The 22857-nt window shown below is 44.9% G+C and overlaps 1 protein-coding gene across 3 annotated transcripts in view; it reads right to left on the reverse strand.

Moving 5' to 3' along the window:
• The window catches only part of tiam2 (T-cell lymphoma invasion and metastasis 2), a 47804-nt gene extending 26068 nt beyond the window's left edge, over positions 1 to 21736 (reverse strand). The window contains exons 1-13 of one of the 3 annotated variants that reach the window (XM_022751208.1): positions 20961 to 21736; positions 20796 to 20900; positions 17066 to 17519; positions 16197 to 16369; positions 15099 to 15323; positions 11357 to 11542; positions 10910 to 11053; positions 7177 to 7233; positions 2251 to 2427; positions 1548 to 1652; positions 1368 to 1446; positions 1139 to 1228; positions 818 to 1036 (exon numbers count right to left, since the gene is read on the reverse strand). In XM_022751208.1, coding sequence (XP_022606929.1) covers positions 818 to 1036; positions 1139 to 1228; positions 1368 to 1446; positions 1548 to 1652; positions 2251 to 2427; positions 7177 to 7233; positions 10910 to 11053; positions 11357 to 11542; positions 15099 to 15323; positions 16197 to 16369; positions 17066 to 17519; positions 20796 to 20900; positions 20961 to 21653 — 2707 coding nt within the window. In that variant the 5' untranslated portion in view covers positions 21654 to 21736. Of the gene's footprint in view, positions 1 to 817; positions 1037 to 1138; positions 1229 to 1367; positions 1447 to 1547; positions 1653 to 2250; positions 2428 to 7176; positions 7234 to 10909; positions 11054 to 11356; positions 11543 to 15098; positions 15324 to 16196; positions 16370 to 17065; positions 17520 to 20202; positions 20261 to 20795; positions 20901 to 20960 lie in introns of those variants that run through there. The other 2 variants (XM_022751207.1, XM_022751206.1) reach the window with 2 other exon arrangements.
• Positions 21737 to 22857: the final 1121 nt, after the last annotated feature.

Here is a 22857-nt window from a genome sequence, read left to right on the forward strand (position 1 = left end):
AGCCGACAGAGCACTATATATTCATTGTGATAATGAGCCCTCTGCGGTCAAAGGCCCCTCCTGGTCTTTCTCTCTCTCCCCGAGGAAGCACAGAGCTGTGAAACTTCATCTGAAACTTTTTCTACCGCTTGTAACTTTTGACATCTGCCGCATTGTCTCATGCCTCTCTTTTGAGGAAGCAGAGAACTTAACTGGAAAGGAAGTGTGGTGGTTTTGTTGAGGCCGAGGTGAGAGAGAACAACCTACTCTCTCAGCTATTACTACTAATGTGAGCAACTAAACAACTTCTAGGTTTACGTAAACAGCTCCTAACAAATTATTGCTAAAAGAACATCACCAGGATGTGTGTGTTTTTTTGTTTTTTTTTTGTGACTTAGATGACGAACTACTACAGTGTGCGCCAAAATAAACCACAACAAAACAGATCGGAAAAACTGGATGGGTAAACTGGGATTAAACTTTGAGCAGGCTGTTTACAGGTTTAATGACACAGCTCGCTTACAGAGGAAAGAAAACATTAAACTGGTGCAGAGTCAACTGAGACCGAGCTCCTCCTGAAGGGTGTGCCAAGTTGCTACATTTTGTGGTAGCAGAAATGTACGTATCTCTCTTCATGCTTCTCCTTCTCTCTTTTTCTGTCACACACCAAAGAGGCGAACTAACTGAAACTAAAGGGTATTAATATCAACTTTAAATTTTGCTGCATTTCCATTAAATACAAATCTTTTAAGTACAAAAACAGTCCCACTAATGCTGGTTTGAGGATTTGTGCATTTTCATCCAGGTGTGCGGTTTTGTATCATTTGAATTTAAGCACCTGAGGAGGACTTGGTTCGGTGGTGCTTGCTGCGAACCTCCTGGTTCAGCTTGGAAGGAAGGGCCGGATGGTTGGAGGCCATGTTTGGCGGCAGGGGACCGTCCCGCCTCAGGCTCAGGTGCAGGGATTGTTCGGCGAACAATGTCTGGATCAGCGTCAGGTCCAGACCGGACACACACCGACTGTTTAGCACCAGGATCTCATCACCTGGGCGCAAACCTGGTAAAAACAAGCACACACATTTCAGTTAAGAGGTATTAAAAGCCACAGGGATCACACATGATATTGGTGATTTCAGGGTTATCTTTGTCAAGTAAGCACCTTCATTGAAGGCCAGTCCATCAGGAAGCACCTCACTGACAAAGATGCGGCTGTTCTTTTGGCTGTCTATGTGTCCTGTTACTGCAAAACCTGCAAGGAGGAAGAGAAACAGAGATGGAGAGACAGGGACAGTTAGACAGACAGAAGGAGTACACAAACGATCGTGAGGTGTATAGAAAATTACAGACACAACTAGACCTAAATCAATCCACATCAGAGGCCAACTCACCGAAGTCTCCGGTGGCGCTCGGCCTGCTCATGTGCAGTGTAAACACATTAACTGGGGAAACCTCCAACTGATCATTGACCTACAGGGTGATATCAAACAAACCAATACCCATTAGATAAGGTTAAGATAACGAAGAGCAGTGTGTATCCACGTGTGATTATGCACGTTTGCCCTCCTCACCATATCGCGGACGAGCTCTCCGGCTGTCACGTATCGAACCTCCGCGTCCTGCCCCGCTCGCCTGTGCAGTCGGAGGCAGTGCAGGCCCGGATCCAGCTGTTTCACCTGTTCACACAAGAGCCCTTAATGTTCAGCAGCCTGTATGCACACAATCATCCCACATATTTCATGCACCAACGCTTAGTATGACAGCTGCTGTGTGGCCAAAGCATGAATTATTCACCGGCTTTACACTTAGTGATGAGAAATTTGAGGTAAACAAAAAAAAAAGTTTTTCCCAAGGGACTACATGTATGGTTGTGTGTGTGTGTGTGTGTGTGTGTGCGTGTGTTGGGGGGGGGTCCATCTATTTGCAGTCATCCTTAGAGGACTGTGTGGAGTCAGACACTGCAAGAATAGGTGTGGTATTTTAAGCCCTTGGGAGCATAACACAACCAGATCTCCTGCTACAGATGCTTCAAAAAAACAAGACCACACCTGGTGTATTCACATGCGATCAAACCCCACAAGACGGGAAAATATGCATTCTCACCATTAAGTGTGACTAGCAGGACTATGTTAAAAACATAAAATTATACTACACAACTAAATCTAAATGACATCACTGCCTTTATTTGGCGTTTTGTGCTATAACTGTCAGGAACATTGTTCTCTCGTTCTGGTGACATGTCATCATTTCTCTGAAACTGGCCGCCAACCCAACCTTGCAGGCTGCAGAGAGAAGGTCGGCGGCTGTCTGGTCTCTTCTGACGGGAACTTGGACTGTCAGGCCGTCTGGCATGTAGACACACGTCAGCACGTCCGTGGCACAACTGATGCTGTCCCACACACCGCCCTCGGGGGGCGACATGGAGTAGATGCTGGTCAGCACATCCAGCCTCTGTGGGAGTAGCGAAAAGGGGGTGAAGAAGAGGAGGGTAAAGAAAGATAAAAAAAGAAGCGGGTGAGAAGCATTGGGCGGAGGAGAGAGTAAACAGAAAAAGGAGGAGTTGGAGGTAAACAGAGCGAGGGAGGGAGTGAATAGAGAGAGAAAGAGAGAGTTAGAGTTTGAGTAGCAGCACACAAATCAATAGAGTTCCATTAGTCTAAATGCTTGGCAGTGGATCAAGCAGCGGAGCAAAGATGTCATACAATTAGCCTTTCAGAAATTCATTTGACAACACAGACGGCAGTTGCTGCACATAATAGTCATCGTAATGACCGTGTACACAAGAGGACTGGCAAAGGTCTAGACGTCCAGATGATATCTGTGCACTTCTCCGGGACTTATTTGGTTTGAAAAGCCACAAGCACACTTTTCGCTTGAGTGATGTATAGGGACAATTTATTTCAAAATCAGTCAAACTTTCAGAGGGTAATTATTTGCTGGTGGCACTAACAGTGAGGTTTGAACTGGGTATTAAGGCTGGAGGGGTGGTGGGGGTTAGCCCGCCGCTCAGCTTCACAGGCAGCCATTTGGGGGTTTTGGTTGCGACTCTGTGTCTCTGGAAGGGAAAGCACTACTGCTGCGCTGTGGGGCTGTGGGAGACGCCACAGTGCAGCCTAAGACCACAATTATCAAGAGCCTAGATCTTAAGGAAAGGCTCAGTCACACCAAATGTACTGAAACTCCTGGGTTGAAAAAGCCAGTGATTCATCACTACTGACAAAAATATGAAGTCTCAGTTAAACTGAGACACGAGACCAAAGAGGAATATCTGCCTTAGAGAATAGGTCTGGGTATATGGCAATGTTTTAAATGCATTATGGGATCACAAAAATAGAGAGTGCTGTGTGTCTGAGGCTTTCTGTCTGATGTGCATGTGTGAGAGCTTCTCTGTCTGTTTCAGAGGCTGGATGCTTGCTGTTGATGAATCACCTCAAGAGGAAAAAGACCTTTTTTCCCTGCCAGACAAAAAGCCTAAAGGGACAGGCTAAGGTCTCTGATTCACAGCATCACTTAGCGTCACACACACACGCACACACACACACACAAATGCACAGAAGTAGCAGTGTAGCTCAGAAAAACACAGGCACACAGACAAACATTTGCCTAATTTTCCATCTTAATGTCCTCTTGACTAGTCTACTTCAGGAATCAGTGCTGAAATAAAGGCCACCAATGTTCTCACCAAAATGTTTCCCTAACCTGTTGGTGATGGAGGAACACAAGGTGCCACTTCAGCACCCACCCTCTGCCCACCTCTTTAGGGATGTGAGGTCATGCTTACAAACTGAGGATGAAAAAATAAGACGTCACTGCGACTGGTTGCATAACCGCCGCGTTTGTGCCCCGGCAATATGGCGTGACCGGAAAACTAAGATTTGGTTGCCTGCGCTGACCTGACCAGCGGTTGACTAACACTATACACTCATTCATGGTCAGAGAGGGTTGTGACGGGCCGACGGTTGCCTGGTCAACGTTCCATGAACCGCTGCCAAGAGTACAAGTCCAGGCACGCGCTGGACTTCAACAAGTTCTCTGTGTGGCGAGCGTGTACTCTATTTACGTTCACATCCAGCCAAATAACTCAAACCAATACTTCAGTTTTTCCTCTAAAGTGTGGAAATTATTTCCAAGAAAGTCAACCTCCACCCTGGAGCTTCTAAAGATGGAATGTGGAGTTATGGACGGTTTGGTGGCTGCTGCACAAATACACCCTTTCTGTTCCACTTAGCAACTGGGTAACACACAAATATTACAGTGCTGCCTCGAATAGATATGATGACCATAAAGAGGAACCAGAAGAGTAAATTCATCCAATTTCCTTCTATTACATCTATTAAAAGAGTTTTACTGTTCATTTCCTTAAAGCTCCACCCAAGATTCCTCTTTCCACTGCTGTGACACACAATCACACACGCAAGGTGACAATAATGGCCACCCAGACGGGCACAGTACGAGTGCCTGCTCGACAGCAATGACTTCAAAGTCAAAGAGGGGGTGTGTATTCGTGGGTAGTGGAGTGTGGTGACACAGAAAGGGGGATCAGTATGTCACGGATGAGAGCGATGGCGTGGAGATGAAGAGCCAATAAAACATTTCCACAACCCTCCTCTGGACTTTACCCAACAGAAGCAGGCATTTGCACACGTTTCAAATGAGTGAATGAGTGTGAGCATGCGGTATCAAGTCAGAAAAATCACAGGTGAAGTAATATAAGATATTTTTCAGCAGTCAAAACATATTCGCTCTCGCCACTGCAGACAGAGGGAGTGGGCGGATGGAGGACGTGAAGTGCAAAACCGAGCCATTCAATATGACCTGTGTTTTAACTTCCACAGAGGCCAAGGCAGCTCCTATAGTGAAATCCCATATAGATGTTTATTTCTCTCTGCTTTGTGCAACACTCACAACTTGCAGCTAGACAGTGTTAGCACACCCTCAGCCTGTTGAAACAGTTGCTTGGTTCAAATCGTGTAGGAAGCAGAGAGACCACTTGACAAACCCACATGGACAGTCGCACGCTCTACAAGAGTGCGCCAGCCAGTGCAGCTACAACGAAGCTTGGGCACACACTCATACAAACATACCCTTCACTTGACTTCACTTCAAAGGATTAGTGGAAGATGGCTGCTTATTAGAGTAATTTGGAGCATCTCAGATCCAAGTAGTACAGCAGGAACAAAGTCATCAGGACAGAAATGAAGAACCGTTGTTGTTGACAAAAATCAATACAGCTGCGCTAACCTCTCTCTCTCTTTTTCCTACTTCCCACCCCGAAGAGTCTTAATCCCCACTAAATCAAAATGGATCCTCGTGATGAGCTGTTTTCCACATTCACATCCAAACCAAGGAGACATCCGAGCATTCATCTGAGGGGAAGCCACTACATTAAAAGCAAAATTAAAGCTCCGACCCAATGAAGGCCATTATTGTTTCTCAAACCACTTCCTGTTCTGAGTCCATTTCTAAACCCTTAATGAGGGCAGTTTTAACACTCGCCACATTCACCAAAGCCTCACGCCATGAATCATTGCATCCTGTGGAACAGTGATCTTCATAACACCCATTCGCTCTGTCTAAAAGTGTCCATTATTCTCGTCTGTCAGCATCACACACATCTGTTCCTCCAGGAAGGCTTTGATGAGGTTGTATTTGAAAGGCAAAATATATTTATAAAACATATTACGTAACAGATACCTGTAAAGAAATTCATATATTCTAGCTTCCTTTCATATATTTTCGAGCTTCCTTTTCACATGGAGGACAGGATACAGGCTCAGCGACGATGCAGCTCCATTTGAAGTTATTTTAGTTACCAGCTCAAAAGACGTGTCAGCAATACAGAGGTTTGTCAACAAAATCGTTCTTCATTAAAGGAATAGTTTGACGCTTGAGGAAATATTCTTATCCGCTTTCTTGTCAAGAGGTAATTGAGAAGATCAACACCGCTCTCGTGTCTGTGCAATATGTCATGTTAAATATGAAGGTACGGCCTGCAGGCGGTTAGCTTACCTTAGCATAAAGACTGGAAACAGAGGTAAAAAGCTAGCCTGGCTCTGTCCGACGCTAAAATGTCCATACAAAAAGTAGTAAGTGTAAAAATAAGAATTTGTGGTTTAAGGAGGGGTTATGTGCTGGGCTACTGGACTTCCTTGAAACTTGCCCTCAACTGTGCCAGGCCAAGTAACAGTCCTGCACATCCCCCATAAAATGGCAAATTGCTGTTTTTACACTTCACTTTTGTGTGGATTAACAAACAAGATGTGGCATGTTAAGCTGCTGGCTGTAGCTTTGTATTTAACATACATGAGAGTGATTGTAATGATCTTCACATCTAACTCTCGGCAAGATAGAGAATTTCCAAAAATATGGAACTGTTTGCTGAGGGGATAGTTGAGGTTTATTACAATCTGGGCAATATTTCTGAAATCTAATGAGACTTCAACTTCTAATAAAGGAAAAATACCCTTTAGAAGGCAGCAGTCTCATTAAGCACGTCCCTACTGTCCAGCTGCTGATGTAGCAAATGAAAAAGGCCGACCAAGGGGACAAAGAGATGTTGAGGACAGCAAGGTTTGGAGCTGAAGCTACAGGATTATGTCACGCTTCCTTGATGGAGGCATGTAACCACCAATTAACCTGCAGATGCCGCAGCTCCAGCGTCTGGCTGCTCAGATGGCCGGAATTCACACTCATCAATCATTCAACACTTTTACCATAAGCCCATACACTCACACTTTCAACATCCAACACTTCAACCCAACACCCTCCATTAACTCAATTATGGTGTGAATCGGACCCCTGTCCACAGCCGCGTTTAACACGGTTCTACTGCTGCAAAAATCTCTTGTCAGATATGCTGTCTGTTTATATTGCAGACACCTGCAGATCGACATGAAAGGAATCTCTGCTTTGATCCTGTGCAAGTAATACACACACACACACACACACACACACACACACACACCCCATGTGTTAAAAATATCTTTACACAGCCCACTATCAAAGCCATGACAGACAGCAGAGGTCAAAGCAATAGAGGACTTGTTTCTGCCACGGCTACTTCACGCTGAAACTGATAATTCAGCACATAAAGCAGTACCGCAGGATGGATATGACAGATGGCAGTGGAATTTTTAAAAGATATATCAAAGATCCTCAAACCGTAATGGACGGAGAAAGTTTCTGAACACTATGACTCACCTCAGTGCTCCTGGGAGGCAAGGCGTAAGTTTGACCTCCAGCATCGCCGTCAAAGATCTGAAATCAAGAAACAGACAGTCAGAGCCACAGACAGAGGGGCACCACACCGATTGACTCATGAGCGATTAAGTGCCCAGCCACTCCGGCAACACAATATTAGACACATACAGTGCTGTTATGCAGTTAATTAAAAACTACGCGTGGCGAGTGCAGCGCTTTGATACTGCTTCCAGACGGGTCTGCAGCCTTTGAAGGTGCAATAGTGGAAATATGGTCTGTGTGTGTGAGCGGAGGGGGGTGTGTATAGACCCTAAGTGGTTTCTGTGTAGCAGGGAGATGAAAGGGGTAAACAGTCCAGTTACAGATGAGAAGAAGATGAGCTCTCCCCCCCTCTCCATCTCCTCATTCACCCTTCAGTGTCGAAATCTTTCACTTCTTGATCCATTCCTCTCTCTCTCTCCTCCTCCTCTCGAGCTCCTCTCCCTGGCTTGTGATTGTAAGGCGTCCTATGTCTGGCTAAGCCTCAGAGCTGGAGGTGACTCTGCAGCCTCGGAGGGCTTTAACAACTCTATAATACAGCAGTGACACAGAGCTATCCGTTATGTGAGGGTGTAGCCCAGGTCCTCACTCAAACCGGCTGCAGTTATCAGCTTTTGCTGAGATACTTTGTCACTGGGCAGGAGAGACATGATAGGTGGTGGCAGAAATGGGGCATTTTGTTCTCGATGACACAATCTCACAGGTGTTTGTATTTTGCTGTGAAATTAACTGAGTTGCAGCTGAATTTCCAACGACAATTTCCTCTTATACACTCTTATACAAAAAGGGACAGTCCCCTCAAGTCTCCAGCACAGTCTCCATAGGCCAATTTCAGGATAATTTTTGTCCAAAAACAATCCCAAGAAACTTCCTTTACAATCATAAAAAAATCCAGCTCCCGTTATGGTAGTGGAACCCTCATCCGACCTCTGATCAGCAGACTACAGTAACTCTCCCTGCCCAACACAAGTACATTTATAAAGTGGCTGTAAACAGTGCTGCTTCGCCGTAAACTGACTAATTTTAGAAAGCTTTACCAACTCTCCCACAAATCCTCAGACCTTTCTGGCCTACTTCCCACAGCCGACTGCCGGCCAGCTCCTTACTGTATACATAGCACTGCTAAGACGGATGAGAGATGGGAAAACGAGAGAAAAGGAGACGGGGGGGAAGAGCATGACTTTGGAGAAAGGTTGTCAAGCCCAGCGTCGCAGTGGTAAATGGGATTTAGGCTTAGTCAACACAGATGAGTCAGTATGGAAACTGTGGGAGAAAGACCGCCGGGTAACGCTCTGATGTTTATGCTCTGTGGACCAGGGGGTTTGAGAGAGGACGAGGCTGAGGGGAAAAAAAGGAAAGTCAAATGGTGAGAGAAATCGTGGAAGAGATGGAGATGAGACTCTAGGTTTAAGATTAAATAAGCAGGAAAGAAGAAAAACCATAAGATAGTGGGTTTGAGTTGGAGGAAGGTGGATAAATGGAGAGCAAAAAGGGAGGGAAAGCAAGACGATATCTTGAAAATCTTAGAGAAAAGCACAGTCTGAGAACCTGAGAAGGGAACAACAGATTAAGTGCATGGAGGAGAGTTTGGCTCCTGAGATGACCTCGCTATCCAAATCCCTCTCCAGCAAACACATGTCTCGTCAGTACCACATGAGAGATCAACCGGGGAGCTAATGACGTCACTTAAAATGGCCATGGCTGAATTTCCAACAATGAATAACATTAAACCGAAATTAACACTACAATGATCTCTCAAAACAAAGTCAAACAACACAAAAACAGCAGATGTCCAGGAAAACCCAGCACTCTGAAAATCCCTTGAAGCACTAACAACTATTAACCGCTCCTTATTATCCTCTATGTGAAGAAGAAAACACCAGAAAAGCACTAAAAAGAGCCTGAGAAGGAAAGTAAGTGAAGCCTTTTAATATTTAGCGTCTTTACACTAACCATCTGCTGATGTCTTCAGGGCTGAGGAAAGAGTGGAGAATGCCATCTACCACATATGGCTTTTAATAATTCATGTGTGTTCTGCAGCGCCACCTCGGCCTTCTGCACTGTGAAATGTAACTGGGCCTCATTAGGCCGGCCGGCTGGAGTTCCCCCGAAAAATAATAATACACACACACACACACCTAGTCGCTGACAGGCGTGTGCAAATGCACAAACATAAGTATCACTGAGCAGGTGGTGGGGTGGATGAGTGAGATAAGAGCAAGTGAAACAGGACAGAGAACATTTTGGGAGCAGTCAAGAGACGGGGCCCACCAACATGAAGAACATGACTGGTTCTTCACAAGCTGTGCGTGCTCCAGAACAATAAGATCCCATATTGACATCACAGGATGAAGAAAAATGAAGGTTGACTGTTGTTAATCAAAACCACACTCTCCCTCCCATAGTCTCAACTAATGAACAGAGGTCCATAAAAGACTTGTGCAAATGAGCGTTTCCTGTGGCGATTCTTAAAATAGACCACCAAGAGTAGTGTAATCTCCAGGGCCATACCTTTAGGGTACAGAGTGGTGGATTTCTGTATCAATAAATAACCAGGCTGCATGAGTCTAATTACAAACCTGAGAGGATTTAGACTCCCCCCTCTGCACCTGGGTAAGGAATGCTCCCCTGTGTTTGTGTTGATGGGAGGTTTGCACTTAAACTTACAGGGAAGCAGAGGGGGACGTGAGCTTATGTGCTTCTAATTAATAAAATCTCCTTAGGGGGAAAATGTGCTGAAAGCGCTGCATGACTGTAACAATCTCTTTCTTTCTTTCATGTCAGCGCAGGCACTGTACATGCGAGTAAGCAATAAAGCAACATGTTTTCAGGTTGTTTCACTAACAACATTTGCAATGTGCACTGAGGGTGTAAGTGTCAGGACACAGTTTTTCTCTGCAGCACGTCTCAAGAGGCCGTGTGGGTTCACATGTACACATGTAAGCGTGAGCTGCTTAGAAGTTAGAAGTTCTGAACACAACCTTCACACTTCTGCATGCTCGTGTGTGTGCATACTTTCCCCTACTGCTAAATGAGGTGGGTGATCCTGCATTAGGAATCCACTAATCCAGACCACCCGAAGAGTTTTATTACTCTGGGAATTCAGCTGAGCTTAGTTAGTGTCACCTCAAGGTCTAAGTGCTGCTACGCTGACAAAAACACAAGAACACATATAGTTTGTTATGTAATCTCGCATCTTAGTACCATATCTGTTTTTGACTGAAGTGATCGCTCGTGGGCTTGCTACAAGTCACATTAAAAATTCTTCTTTCTTTCGGTAGTTCAAAATGACACAGCAACAGAACACAGTAATCTTTGTGACAAGAAAATAGCTGCAAAGTACACCAACGTCTTCAACCTAAATGAAGCGCTATGTGGTGCACAATCTTATCCTAAGGCAAGAGAGCTGCACTGTGTTTGACTACAAAGAAAAACACCAATAGCGCTAAATTTTTAATGCGGTGTTTTACATATATGCATAGAAAATTTTCAATAGTTGTTCCTGAAAAAAGTTTGACGATATTAAATATGAAGATATTAGAAATTTTAACGGTCTCAAGTTAGAAGTTCTGAACACTTTGCCACATCCTTCACACTGTTAACATAAGAAAGACTTTAAACATAGAATCTGAGTTTTGTCATTTTTACAAAATAGCACATATTTCCATCCATCCATTTGCGTGGTCAGTAATACCTGTGATGCAGACGGCCTCTTGTCCCGGCCTCTCTTTGTAAGGTTGTCGAGGCCTTTGAGCGAGGAGAAAAGTCCTCTCTTGCGCTGTCTATAAGTCAGGGACAATGAGCGCCTCCTGAGTGTGGCCTCATCTCTGGAACAGATCTGAACAGATTACACAATATCAGGACTGGGATCAGTTAGCTCAACAAAAAATTTCATCTAATCAGACCATCTTAATTAGGTTTATTTTCCTCCAGTAATGCATAAAGGGAGCGTTAGCAGGGTGCTTTTTAGTTTCAAATGATTATAAGATTTCAAAGGTTACTGTTAGACATCGAGTAAATTAAAACTGAAGTATCTCATACAAGGAGCTACTGAGCACCCAAACAAGACACACTGCTGGTTCTCTTTATTTTTAAATTCATTCATTTGTCCTTTCCCAGTGCCCGTCCTGGGGTTCCTCACCAGGGCATGGAAGGAGGACACAGAGAAGATCCCCAGGCGTCCCAGGGTGGTTTTGGTGGGGCGGCTGGCGATAGCTAGCAGGCTCTTTGGGTTGGGCAGCTCTCCACCCTGTAGACTGGCCAGGTAACATCGCATCCTGAAGAGATCCATGTTAAACCTCTCCAGGTTCTGCTCCCACTGCTGGATCTGAAGGGAAAAGAAGAATATTATTTTGGTAAGTTGGGTAGAGGTTCTCAATGTGAATTTGGTGGCTGAGAAAAGAGAGTTGAGGGGAGGTAATGGAGTGAGCTGGGAGAGGAGGAGGGAGGGGAGGGAAAAGGGAGAGTCAAAGAGGGAGATCTAGGGTCAGTTGAGTGCTTTCCATCAAGCGGCAATTGCTTGCAGATGTTGGTGGAGGGCATAAATTGGTGGAGGTTTGATAGTGAGGGGTGACTGTGTATCTCGCAGAGGAATGAGTACGTGTGCAGTAAATTGAAATGCCCATTTTTTATGTAAGTCTAGAGAGGATAGTGATGCTGCACAGACCACCCGTTAAACCTCCACCATGCACACGTACACACACACACACACACACACACACACACACAGTACATACACACAGTACAGTTGCCTTCCCACTAACTCTGTTTGCAGTATGTAAGCTATGAGAAAGTGCTTATTTTGTTGGCTGGAGACTTGTTTTAATGAGAACATTCAAGTTAAACAACACTCTGTAACAACTGACTTTAATGGGTCTCGTCTGCACTGCAAGTTCATTTACAATAACGCACCCTATGGCGTTGTCCCATTAGGTCTCATTAACATTATGAACAAACTGAGAAGGGACGGGAGAGTTGTGTTTTATGAACCTCTGACTTAAACAAATTCAAACATCTTAAACAAGGAACTTGCACAGAAAATCACCAAGGGACATTGGTGTGCTATGTTATGTGCTAAACCCATGAAAATGCCTATGTATGTTGCTGTGCAGGTGGCCTCGGTTAACAAGTCTTGGGTCAATGACATTCAGCCATTACTCCCATTCCAGACATGAGACCAGCTGCTTGGAGTCCACATGCTTTGGTTAAAAAATGACCTTGCATTTTGGCATGTCAGTTATTCAAATAATTGAGAGAATGAGACAGTAGAGTGAAGCACTAACAGCATCCACATCAAACTTCATCTTTAGGAAATCAGCAGGGTTAAGATGCATATTACTACAAGGACATAAAAGGTTTTGAGACTAACTTTTAAAAGAGTAAATGACATATTTTGTCTCTTACAAATGAAAACTTGAAATCATGAGCAATAAAACACACCATTGCTCGGTTTTAGCGCTACAGCTTTACCTGGTCTGGTATGACCAGTAGCTTTTTAGTAGCTAATATTAGCAAACTTTATAATGATATAGATGTACTATACTGAGTCAGTTTGTTAACTTGATGACTCTTCTGTACTCGTGCTACTGTTACAACATGTTTTAGCATTTAGCATAATCTTGTCATTGTCACTTGTTGCCACATTTGCCGCAAGCAAGCAAAAGTTGCACAGTCTCATTTTGCCGTGTACGATAACTACCAGCTAATTACCAGCCATTGCTATGGACTATAGAGAGAGAATATGGGCAACTAGCCTCATCTGAAAAGTTAAATGTGGCTCATAATATAAGACAACAACCAAAAAGTGGGTCGTCTTACTTGGATATCGGTCATCATATAGTATTAGCATGGTTAGCATGGAGCACCAAAGCAAATGATTCACCACGGACATATGGGTGACTTTGGTGTCTATTTTCCCATCACATAATAGGTAAGGTGACAAACTTCACATAATCACTCTAATGCCCGGTAATTCCGGTCATGTCTAATACTTGGCATTATTCTGCTGAACCTGAACTCAATGTCCATAAATCCTCTGATGTGTTCCAGACTTCCAGTGAGTAGACTGAAGACGTCTTGAGATGAGGAAAGTGGTATTACTGGGCAAATCAGATAAGCTCCTTCCTCAAAAGCAAAGACAAATTTAGGAGAGTCGCTGCTTTGGATAAACTCATCACAAGATCCTAGCATGCTTCTGATTTACATGCCATCTGGATGTGTTTGTCAACAGTCAAATATCTGCATTTTCATTTGAGGATGTTCAAAAATAGTCCTGGGCAGAAAATTCGAGTTGATGATTAATGCCAGGGTGTATCGCTGAGCAGCAGAATTTTTTGAGAAAGGCCTGAATGCAGTCAGTTGCTTAATGTGTGTAAGCAGGTTTGAATCAGCGCAGTGACACAATCAACCAACATCAGTGAAAAACAAAACGTGTTTAGGCCCATCTGGCCTGCGTGCGCTACTTATTCACATCCATTTCAGAGCCATTGAGCTCAGCAGAAATAAGCCTTTCTTTTAACAGATTCTCATCTTTTCTTGTTTGCCCTCTTTAACATCTGCTGCCCAATCTCTGTAAAAGCCCAAATGCATAATAAGTCTTTCAATGCAACTTGATCGCAGTACGTGTGTGTGTGTGTGTGTGTGAGTGTGTGTGTGTGTGTGTGTGTGTGTGTGTGTGTGAGCTTGTGTGTGTGAAAGAGGGGGTAAAGGCAGACTTCAAAAGAGGTCTACTGGCACTGATTTCAGTAGACATGGGTGGGGGTGGGCGGGGACATCAAAGTAGTGCCCTGTTGGTGCGAGACAACCCCACCGAAACCTTAAATCTATCATCAGCCTCTGGGCGCCTGTATCAGAGTCCTGTCCCATACCCCTCTGACCCTATCATTGACTCCAACCCTGTCTGTCTCTTTGTCTACGCCGAGGTGGCATACTGGCTAATTGGAAACAGATCCCAGCACAGTCAGTCAACTAGTCAGGCAGTGACATCTCCATTTGTCATTACTGCAGTGAGCTGTCCAGCTTCTATCTGCTTGTTCTTCAAAATAACATACTCATGTTTCCACTCAGGGTGCTTTAACTTAAGAACAAATAACAAGACGGACAGTATCCAATTTACTTTCCTAGCGCATGAGCAATCAGTGCATAAGGACATGGGCAGCTGATGTGGCCACACAGATGCAGAAAGTATACATTTACATTTATTGGCACTTTAAGTCTCTGACCATCTGAGTTTCAGATATAAAACAGCAGCGGGATTTTCCCACATTCCTCAACAAGCACTAGTTTCTTGTAAAAGTGTTTCTTGCTAAGCTATAGGTTATGGGCTTTTTATACCCATCTGAAATCTGCTGTATGTGTACTACAGCACACTGCTAGGTGCTTGGGATTCTCCCCCAGGCTGTGAGGAGGAGGAAGAGGATAATGCATGTTGAGAGCCCATTACCAGGAAACATCTGGAATCCCAATCTGATGCTCGGGGAAGCGAGCTGCTCCCCTGGGCCCCTCGCGATGCGTTCGGGGACTGATGCATTTAGGCCACTTCACCCACCCACAGACAAAAATAAAGCACAGGCTTGTCACCAGAGTCACAAAAATCAGGAAATTAAGTAGGGCACATCATGTGGTTGCTACATGTATCATGCGGAACAATGACACAGAGGAGTCAGCAAATCACAGCATAGCTTGAGAAGAGCATACGTTACAGAGCTGATGTATCAATACTGTAGAATAATGCAGCAGATTTTCTGTGAAATTTATCCCAAGGCCATGAAATGTAAATGTAATGTGTAAATAATGCAACAGCCGCCTCCAATATTGTGACGCTGGTATTAATTCCAACAAATTCAACTGATGCCGCAGTATCAATATCATCACCACCACCTGACCTGGTTCTCAATAGCTTTGCGGTTCTTTGGGTCGTTGACCACAGTCAGCTGCAGCTCAGCCATCTTCTTCATCTTCCCATCCATGTCGATCTTCTGCAGCAGGCCTCGGACCTGGCTCCGCAGCAGACGCACCGTATCCTCCTTCCCCTGGCGCTTGGCCAGCAGCGAGGCACTGGCAGAGTGGATTGCTGTCACCCAGTTCTCCAGGTCGGTCTGGTTGCTGGCCTGGAAGGGGCAGAGAGGGACAGGGAGTTAGATTTGATGAAGCAGTAAGGACAAGATTCTTGTTACAAGATGAATTCAGAGATCCAAAGCCTTATAAATCTCCTAGGATTGCCAATGCACCGCTATTGTGTTATTCTATCATACATCACAGTAAGATCATTGGGGCTTTGCTGGATCAATGAAAGAAACCTTGATTAACAGTTCCTCTATGAGAAAGCACAGGTTATGAACTGTTGCTGAAATTAAACATACATTTTCCATGTTAATAAGTCATTTCATGTGATTCAATCTAGCAGCAGAACATTGGTCGTGAACACCCTTTTCAGTGACAATGTCTCATGCTCATGAGGCCTTGTGAGTGGAAACAAAAGGATGAAACTCAGGTTCTATTGTCATGTTACAGAGATGATTTTCTCCATGCTTGCCTCTGGGGACACATCCCAGCACTATTTTATTAGATGTAGGTTTGGACCCCTGCGACATAGAGCAGTCTGAGAAACCTGTAATCTTGAGTGGAGGAGGATACAAAGAGAGAGCCGAGGCTCTGCATGAATTTGGTACTGATATGTAGGTCAGTAATCGGGTAAATAGGACCCTTTAGACCCTTTAGCTGAGAAGTTTGGGCAACCACATGCCGAAATTGGTAATTTCATATGAAAAGGAAGGGGAAGTGTGTCTCTGGTATAATTCAACCACATCCGTGTACTGCAACTGCGTGCAGTGGAAACATGCTGGTGTATATCTATTTGCTGTGTTGGCCTGACAGAGATGTACATGTCCAACATACTTCAATGATTTAACTTTTCTAATTATCTGCAACTGATTTTTGGTAGATGTTCTATATGGAGAACTGTATCAGCTGGCGTGTTTCACCTGAAAGAGGTAGACGTCTCCGTATGAGTTGCTAAGGCAGAAGACATTCTCCTTTTTGGGATGCTCAGGAACGGCCTGGACAATGCTGTCCTCGGCCAAGAGAGCGTAGCGAGGCGACAGCTCCTGCTCCGGAGAACCTTTACCATAAGTCTCATAGAACAGCAATGTACATCCTGGAATGGAGGGAGTACAGATACAGACACAAAGACAAAGAGACAGAGACAGACACAGACACAAACGTCATGAGCAAGTGATGCAGAAAGAAAGTGTAAATCATCAAGCTGAGTTTCTCTAATATTGTAAGTGTGTGTTTGGGGCTTTTACAGCTGTCACTTAATGTTTTACAGACAAGATGTCCTTGTAAAAACATCTGAGAAATGAAGTTCAGCACGACTGGGATATTTGCAGCAGCATTGAAACATAAAAGCACAAAAGTTTTACATACTCCCAAAAGGCCACTTGGAATCATAAAAATGATAAGACTGTCCTTGCTTGTGCCTTTTCTTTTTTTGTAACTTCCAAGAGGTAATCTTCAGTAAATACTTAGAAGGAGTATGTGGACGTTCACACATTTGGTGGCCTGAATTTTATCTACTTGACTAAGAAGCTTTTAGGGTTGGAAGGAAGGACAAACACTCAATGTTAAGTGTGATGCCATAGTCAAGGACACAACTGCTGTTAAAAGGAAAACCTTGACAACAACAAGCAACCCGGTGCTCCTCAAACCTGACAGGAACTTGAATTTGGATAATCCACTTAACTCTCAATTTAGAACCACAAGGCAGCACATCCTTTCACGCAATTTCAAGAATGACAAAAAATTGTTCCGCTCTCTTGCGCACCTCCTCCATCGCCAGACTCAAGCTCACCTTTCAGGGTCACCCAGTACTGCTTCCATTTGCGGCGGTTCACCAGCTCCAGCTTCCTGTCCTTGTGCAGTGTGACAAGGGGTTTAAAAGAAAGCCATCCGGCCCGTCGGACCACACCCTGCTCCTTCTCAAACAGTAGGTCCAGCTGCTCCAGGGAGCCCTCCGCTGACTCGCTGCTGCTCTCCCCCTCTTCGGTGCCAGTGGACGGGTCTCTCCTCTCGCCCCCTCCCCCTCCGCCCTGTCCAGTGCCCGTCTCCAACTCCCTCATGAAGTTCTCATAAATGTTCTGGCGGAGGGCATCGCTGGTTGTTTGGTGAATGGCTCCTGAAGATTGGGCCCTGGACGCTCCAGGGAACCAGAGGAGGCTGGAGACCTGGGAGGGGGAGCTGGTGTCTGCCGTTAGGCCATCGACTCCACTGTCAAACGCATCGGTCAGGTCCTTGTACCTGGTTTCCTGATAAGGCGAAAAAGACGGAGGAAAGACATGATGATTGTGAGCGGATGTGGAGAGAAGATAAGACTTTCATGATGGCTAACAGTTCTACTGATTATTTAGCATTGGGCTAGTTTGGAAATTTCAAACTTAACTCAGAGATTCACTGTTCCCATTTACATTTAGGCAAAAAAAAAAAAAAAAAAAAACACACCCTGTTTGCCCTAAGACGTGCACACTGTGAGCTTACGCTGGGACCAAAAATCAAACTCTTTTCAATTAGCCCTGAGGCTCTGCAATATTGCGGTTAGAAACTTCTGAAAAAATCTTGTCAAACCACTCGAACCTACTTCAAAGTCCGCATTACAGTCTCTAAATCTAAATCTTTCGCGAGGCTGAGAAAGTGGGACAAATTTCCTGTGATGGCACCTGGGAGGTTGGAACCCTCCAGGCTCAGACAATTTCAAGTCATTTGAGGTCTGCTGTGGCTCCCCAATTCCCCAAATGAACACTTGATGGAATTGCACTCTTTCATGCCTAATGACAGCCTACCTACACTTGACTAGATTGCAGCATCGATTCTGCCCCTGGCAACAGAGTGGAGTGCTCTCAACATGTGCTGTCGTCACAGAGCTCATGCTCCATCTTTGTTTGTTAATGTGTCTCGCTCAGTTCTGTCCATGTCTTCTCCATGCTTATCCTTGTTTCATGTCATTTTGACTGTCCCTTCTTGATAGTTAGCAAACAATTCTTTTTTCTTTTTTTTTTTTATTCTCACATCCTGTAACCAGACAGTCCAGAGATCCTGTTTAGCTACAAGGATCTCTGTGAACCTACAGTGTTCACTTAATGACAGCCCTAACGTCCAACTGCCGCCATGACATACACAGTATTTGTATAGTATAACCGTAGGAATATCTGTACTGTGCACAGTGTGTGTTTTCAACAGCTTTACTTATTTTCCTTTAGCAGGCACAACCCAAATGTATCCACCGTCCCCTTCACCCTCCTCCAGCTGCCTTTCATTACAAGCAGGTTCTTGGTCTTTGGCATCACGGGTCACGGCGTGACCTTTAACCCCTCAACAGAGCCCTGGAGCCCAGGTGGAGGGGAGCCAGAGCTGGAGGTGCTCCTGACTTTGGTTGACCCGCTGAAAGGAGGCACTGTGACCGGACCTTGAAGATTTATGCCGCAGAGGTTTCGGCAGTCAACAAAATGGCCCCCGAAGGACAGAGGAAATTCAGTCTGAAAACAAGCTTCAAGCACCACACTTTAATGTAAACTAGTTACAGGCCTCGTCAAAAAGAGAATCCCAGGTGTAAAACACTGATTCTTTTTTTTTTTTTTTGCATGAATTGCCCTCAAGGTTTAATGGAAATTTAGTCTTTCTAGAACTGTCTCTAAAAACAGAGCACAGCTTGTTGGAGTTTGTCACCATTACCGGGAGCTGGCAATGGATTCTATTTTCTTTGATTAACCACACCTCATTTTTAAGTTTCTTGAGGATTTCTGCAGGCAAAAAAGCACAGCCTTCTATCAGCCTTACGTCTGGAGAAGGAAACAAAGGCTCAAGTAAATCTGTGCCCCTGAAACTGGTTAAGCACCCGCACATGGCCATAGATTAGCATGGTGTTATGGCAAGGAGGAGATTTAGTGGCAGACATTACTAATGTAAAGTGAAAGCAGTGGAACACTCAAAATGAATACTGCCCTGTCTACTAGGTATTTGTCACTACAGAGGCAGGTGACAGTGTCAAGGCAAAGTATCTCATATATTTCACTCAGCATTATCTGCTGTTTAAGCACAAGGAGAAGCTCGCAAATTCTCAGAAGGAAATGCCACAGTGATTGTTATGTTCCGTCCTTTGGTTTGTTGTCAGACCCAGCTGACTGAACACCAATCCCTATTAGCAGATTTACTCTCTAAGGGATCATGAGGTGAGCCCAGAAAATCTGCACAACACAACAGCCAGAACAACCATAAGTCATTAATTAACATTAGAGGAGAGGTGGAGTTAAATCTTCAGCTAGGATTTAGTTTCTCTCTAACAGAGCCTCTCAGAGGCTTAAAGCTATTCTCTTGGTAGTGCCCAAACAGTGTTCTTAAAACTTTTACAAGGCAAAGCTAAACGAATTAATGCAGAAACAACTGCTTTCAAGCCTGAAAGACAGAAGGACATGAGTTCAGGCTCAGTTTGAACACATTTTTCATGTCGAATTAAAGCTATTAAGAATGTAGTGGTTGTAGGATGTAATCACATGGATCTTAAAACATGTGCAGGCAACATGCAGACAGTGCTGCGGTTATTTCCAACCTCTCCTCTGACCCGTGCCTGTATTGTACAAGTATCATTTTACTACTGGGGAAATGTTTATGTATATATCAGCTGTCTGCTCTGTGTCTCATATGTTAAGTGTTGCACGGCAGATACATTCCATTCTATAATTTCCTATGCACATCAGCCAGCCATTAGTTCAACTGAAGCCCTGAAAAACCCTTTTCAATAAAATGCTTATCTTGGGCTAATGAGCACCAAGGCTAAAATCATATGTAACACCATTCCATTAGGTCAACACCCTTACAGCCAACATGCGCATCCGCCTGTAAACAGAAGAGCTTAAAACATTAACACGTGACAAGTAATGTACATTCAACAGCTAATCACAAACAATCACTATGCAATAAAACTTCACATGTACCCACCCAGATACAGTCATTATAGCATCTGCACGCCAGCCCCTGACTTCTCGTCCTCAGAGAATCATCCATGTCTCACATTGTAAAAGGTAGTGCCTCTCATCTTTGTTCCACCGACATGAAAACAACAACACCCAGCACCGGTTGCTTTACAAATTTCATTTTGTGCTGCCCCACTGTGCCCTGTCCTCGGACAGCTGGTGTTGTGGTGCTAAAGACCACAGGATGGTGGTTGGTTACGGACCATGCCAGGACAACCGCTGTGGCTCACAATCAAATAAACCTTGCCAGACAGAAAACTGTTTGTGCATGGCTGATGCCCTCTCCTGTCTAATAAGCTGTTACTCTAAGTGTCTAGTGATGGAGGAACTACAGGTCACCACAATTAAAAAGTAAAACATTCATCTATCTAACTATGAGGGCTATAAGTTACGGGGCGACAACAAACACCACATCTATGTGACCGAATTTTTTACCTACCATGTAGATAAGATCCCTGTATGAACCCTGGGAGTGATAAAGGAGTATGAATTATTAAAAAATGGTGAGCACAAGACTAAATCAATGTGATCCCCAAAAGCTGTCATTGCCAAACTTACCTGAGACTTCCTTTTCTTGCGGCTGAGACTGCCTGTCCAGTCACTGAGGCGTCTGATGCGGTTTTTGATGGAGTCTTTCTTGTGGAAGACGAAATCTGGCGCACCCTGGTCCTGGTGCTGTTCCTGGTCAGGGTAGTGGTCTAGGTCCTCGCTCAGGGTGTGGGCTTTGGGCCTGCGACAAGGCAGGGTGTATGACGAGTACTGCCGGAGTTCAGGGCATTCTTCCTCCAAGGGCACATCCAGGACGGATGCAAAAGAGGCCCGGTGTGGCCTCGGGCCTGGCAGAGGGTCCTGTAACTGGGAGGACAGGTCCCTGGCTGTAGGAAAAGTGGCAGCCATTGTGGAGTCCCTGTAGAGGTCTGCGATAGACACAGGGGGAGATTGTTCAGTGAAAGAGTCGAGCTGGTGGATGGGGGAGTGAACTAGTGTCCTGCTGGCAGAGCAGGGCTGGTCTTGCTCACACAGCTCTGTGCTTTGCCCCCAGGGGGAATCGTACCATGAGCCATCAGAGCTCAGTGAACTTCCCTTGCTGGTCCTGGCCGTGGAGGAGGTAGAGGCCGGCGGCGGACCGCTGCGGTGGCCATCCTGCCTACTACCACTGGAACCAGGCAGACTGGGAGTGGAAGCAGACTCCACGTTGGGAGAGAACTTGAGGAGTTGTACAGGGCCAGAAGCCTCATCCAGGAGGAGTGGGTTCCCAGAGGTGTTGGTGAACTCCACCCTCAGACTGCCATCCTTCTTGATCACCACCCGCGGGCTGCTCTGTTCCTCTAAAGCCTCATGTTCATCACTGTGTCCATTCAGGGTGTGCCCATTAAGCTCAGTCCCGTACGGATTATCTTCATACTCATCTGACATATGACGCCTTCGTATACCACATCCAGGGGACCGATGCCAGCGATGTTCACTTGGGCTGCCCCTCGCGCCCTTGGTGACATAGTCGTAGTGCCGAGCGGAGTACGGCTGTCGGCTTTTAGCAGGGGACAAACAGCCACGGCCGACACACCTGGCCTTGTACCCTGAGCCTACTGGTGCGCTTTTCCACCACGTGTGGGGTGACAAAGCGTCGTCTTTGGCTGAGCGGAGCTTCAGTGAATATGGCTTCTGTTTCCCAGGGAAGACAAAGCTGGTGCCTTTGGGGCCCTGGATGCTGTACTGGCTCTCTGAATTTCCCATCTCTGCCTGGAAAAAACAGAGAAGGAAAACAAAACTATAATGTCACCGACATGCTGGAAAATTCATGGTTACTCACACGTAAGGCAGGATATATAATGTGTGATGGTATGACATAATGCCCGATCATCAGAGACATAAAATTAACATATTACTAATAAACAATAATGGCCACACTCCCATAAAACCATGCCATACACACATATAATCGTTTAATTTGCAGTGGCCATTTCCAGAGTAAAACAGCAGCAGCTCTAACATCTTCCTTATGCCTCTCAAAGAAAATAGTTACACGTAATTCTGTCACATCTGGCCATTAACCTGTTTGGTCTACCCCCCACTCATTTTACTACATTCTTCCATTCTTCCTTTCGAAAAGTCAAGTCAGATGAACAGGCTTTAGGCTGTCATGGTTGTTATGTGTGACAGACTTCAGGACAATGAAAAAAAAAATCACTTCCAGACTGTCCACAACATTCTTACATTAGTGACGGAGAGCCATGGCCGCACAGATATCTCATTACAGGGTTGATGCTATAGCACGTCAACAGCTGAGGACACCGCAGCCGGTAAGAGACAGTTATGCATCTGTGGCTGTGTGTGATGGGATTACATAATAAGGTCCAGGTAAATACCTTCAACGGTCTTCAAGTCATTGAATTAGCTCAGCAAGTAGATAAGGAACTAAAACAAACCTCTCTGCAACATGTGGAAGGGATAAATAATGAAAACAGTTAAGATACACACCCTGGGAAAAGGTACTGTAGTAAATGATGACCATTTCAAAAGGATCAATACATTTGAAGTAAAGTAACATCTATCTCTACTTGTATGCGACGATGAAAAAGCGAACTGACAGATTGTGATGTGTATACCAAGTACAGATTAT

The sequence above is a fragment of the Seriola dumerili genome, unplaced genomic scaffold (assembly GCF_002260705.1).
Source record: "Seriola dumerili isolate Sdu_G_001 unplaced genomic scaffold, Sdu_1.0 BDQW01000149.1, whole genome shotgun sequence".
In the NCBI taxonomy this organism is placed as follows: Eukaryota; Metazoa; Chordata; class Actinopteri; order Carangiformes; family Carangidae; genus Seriola; species Seriola dumerili.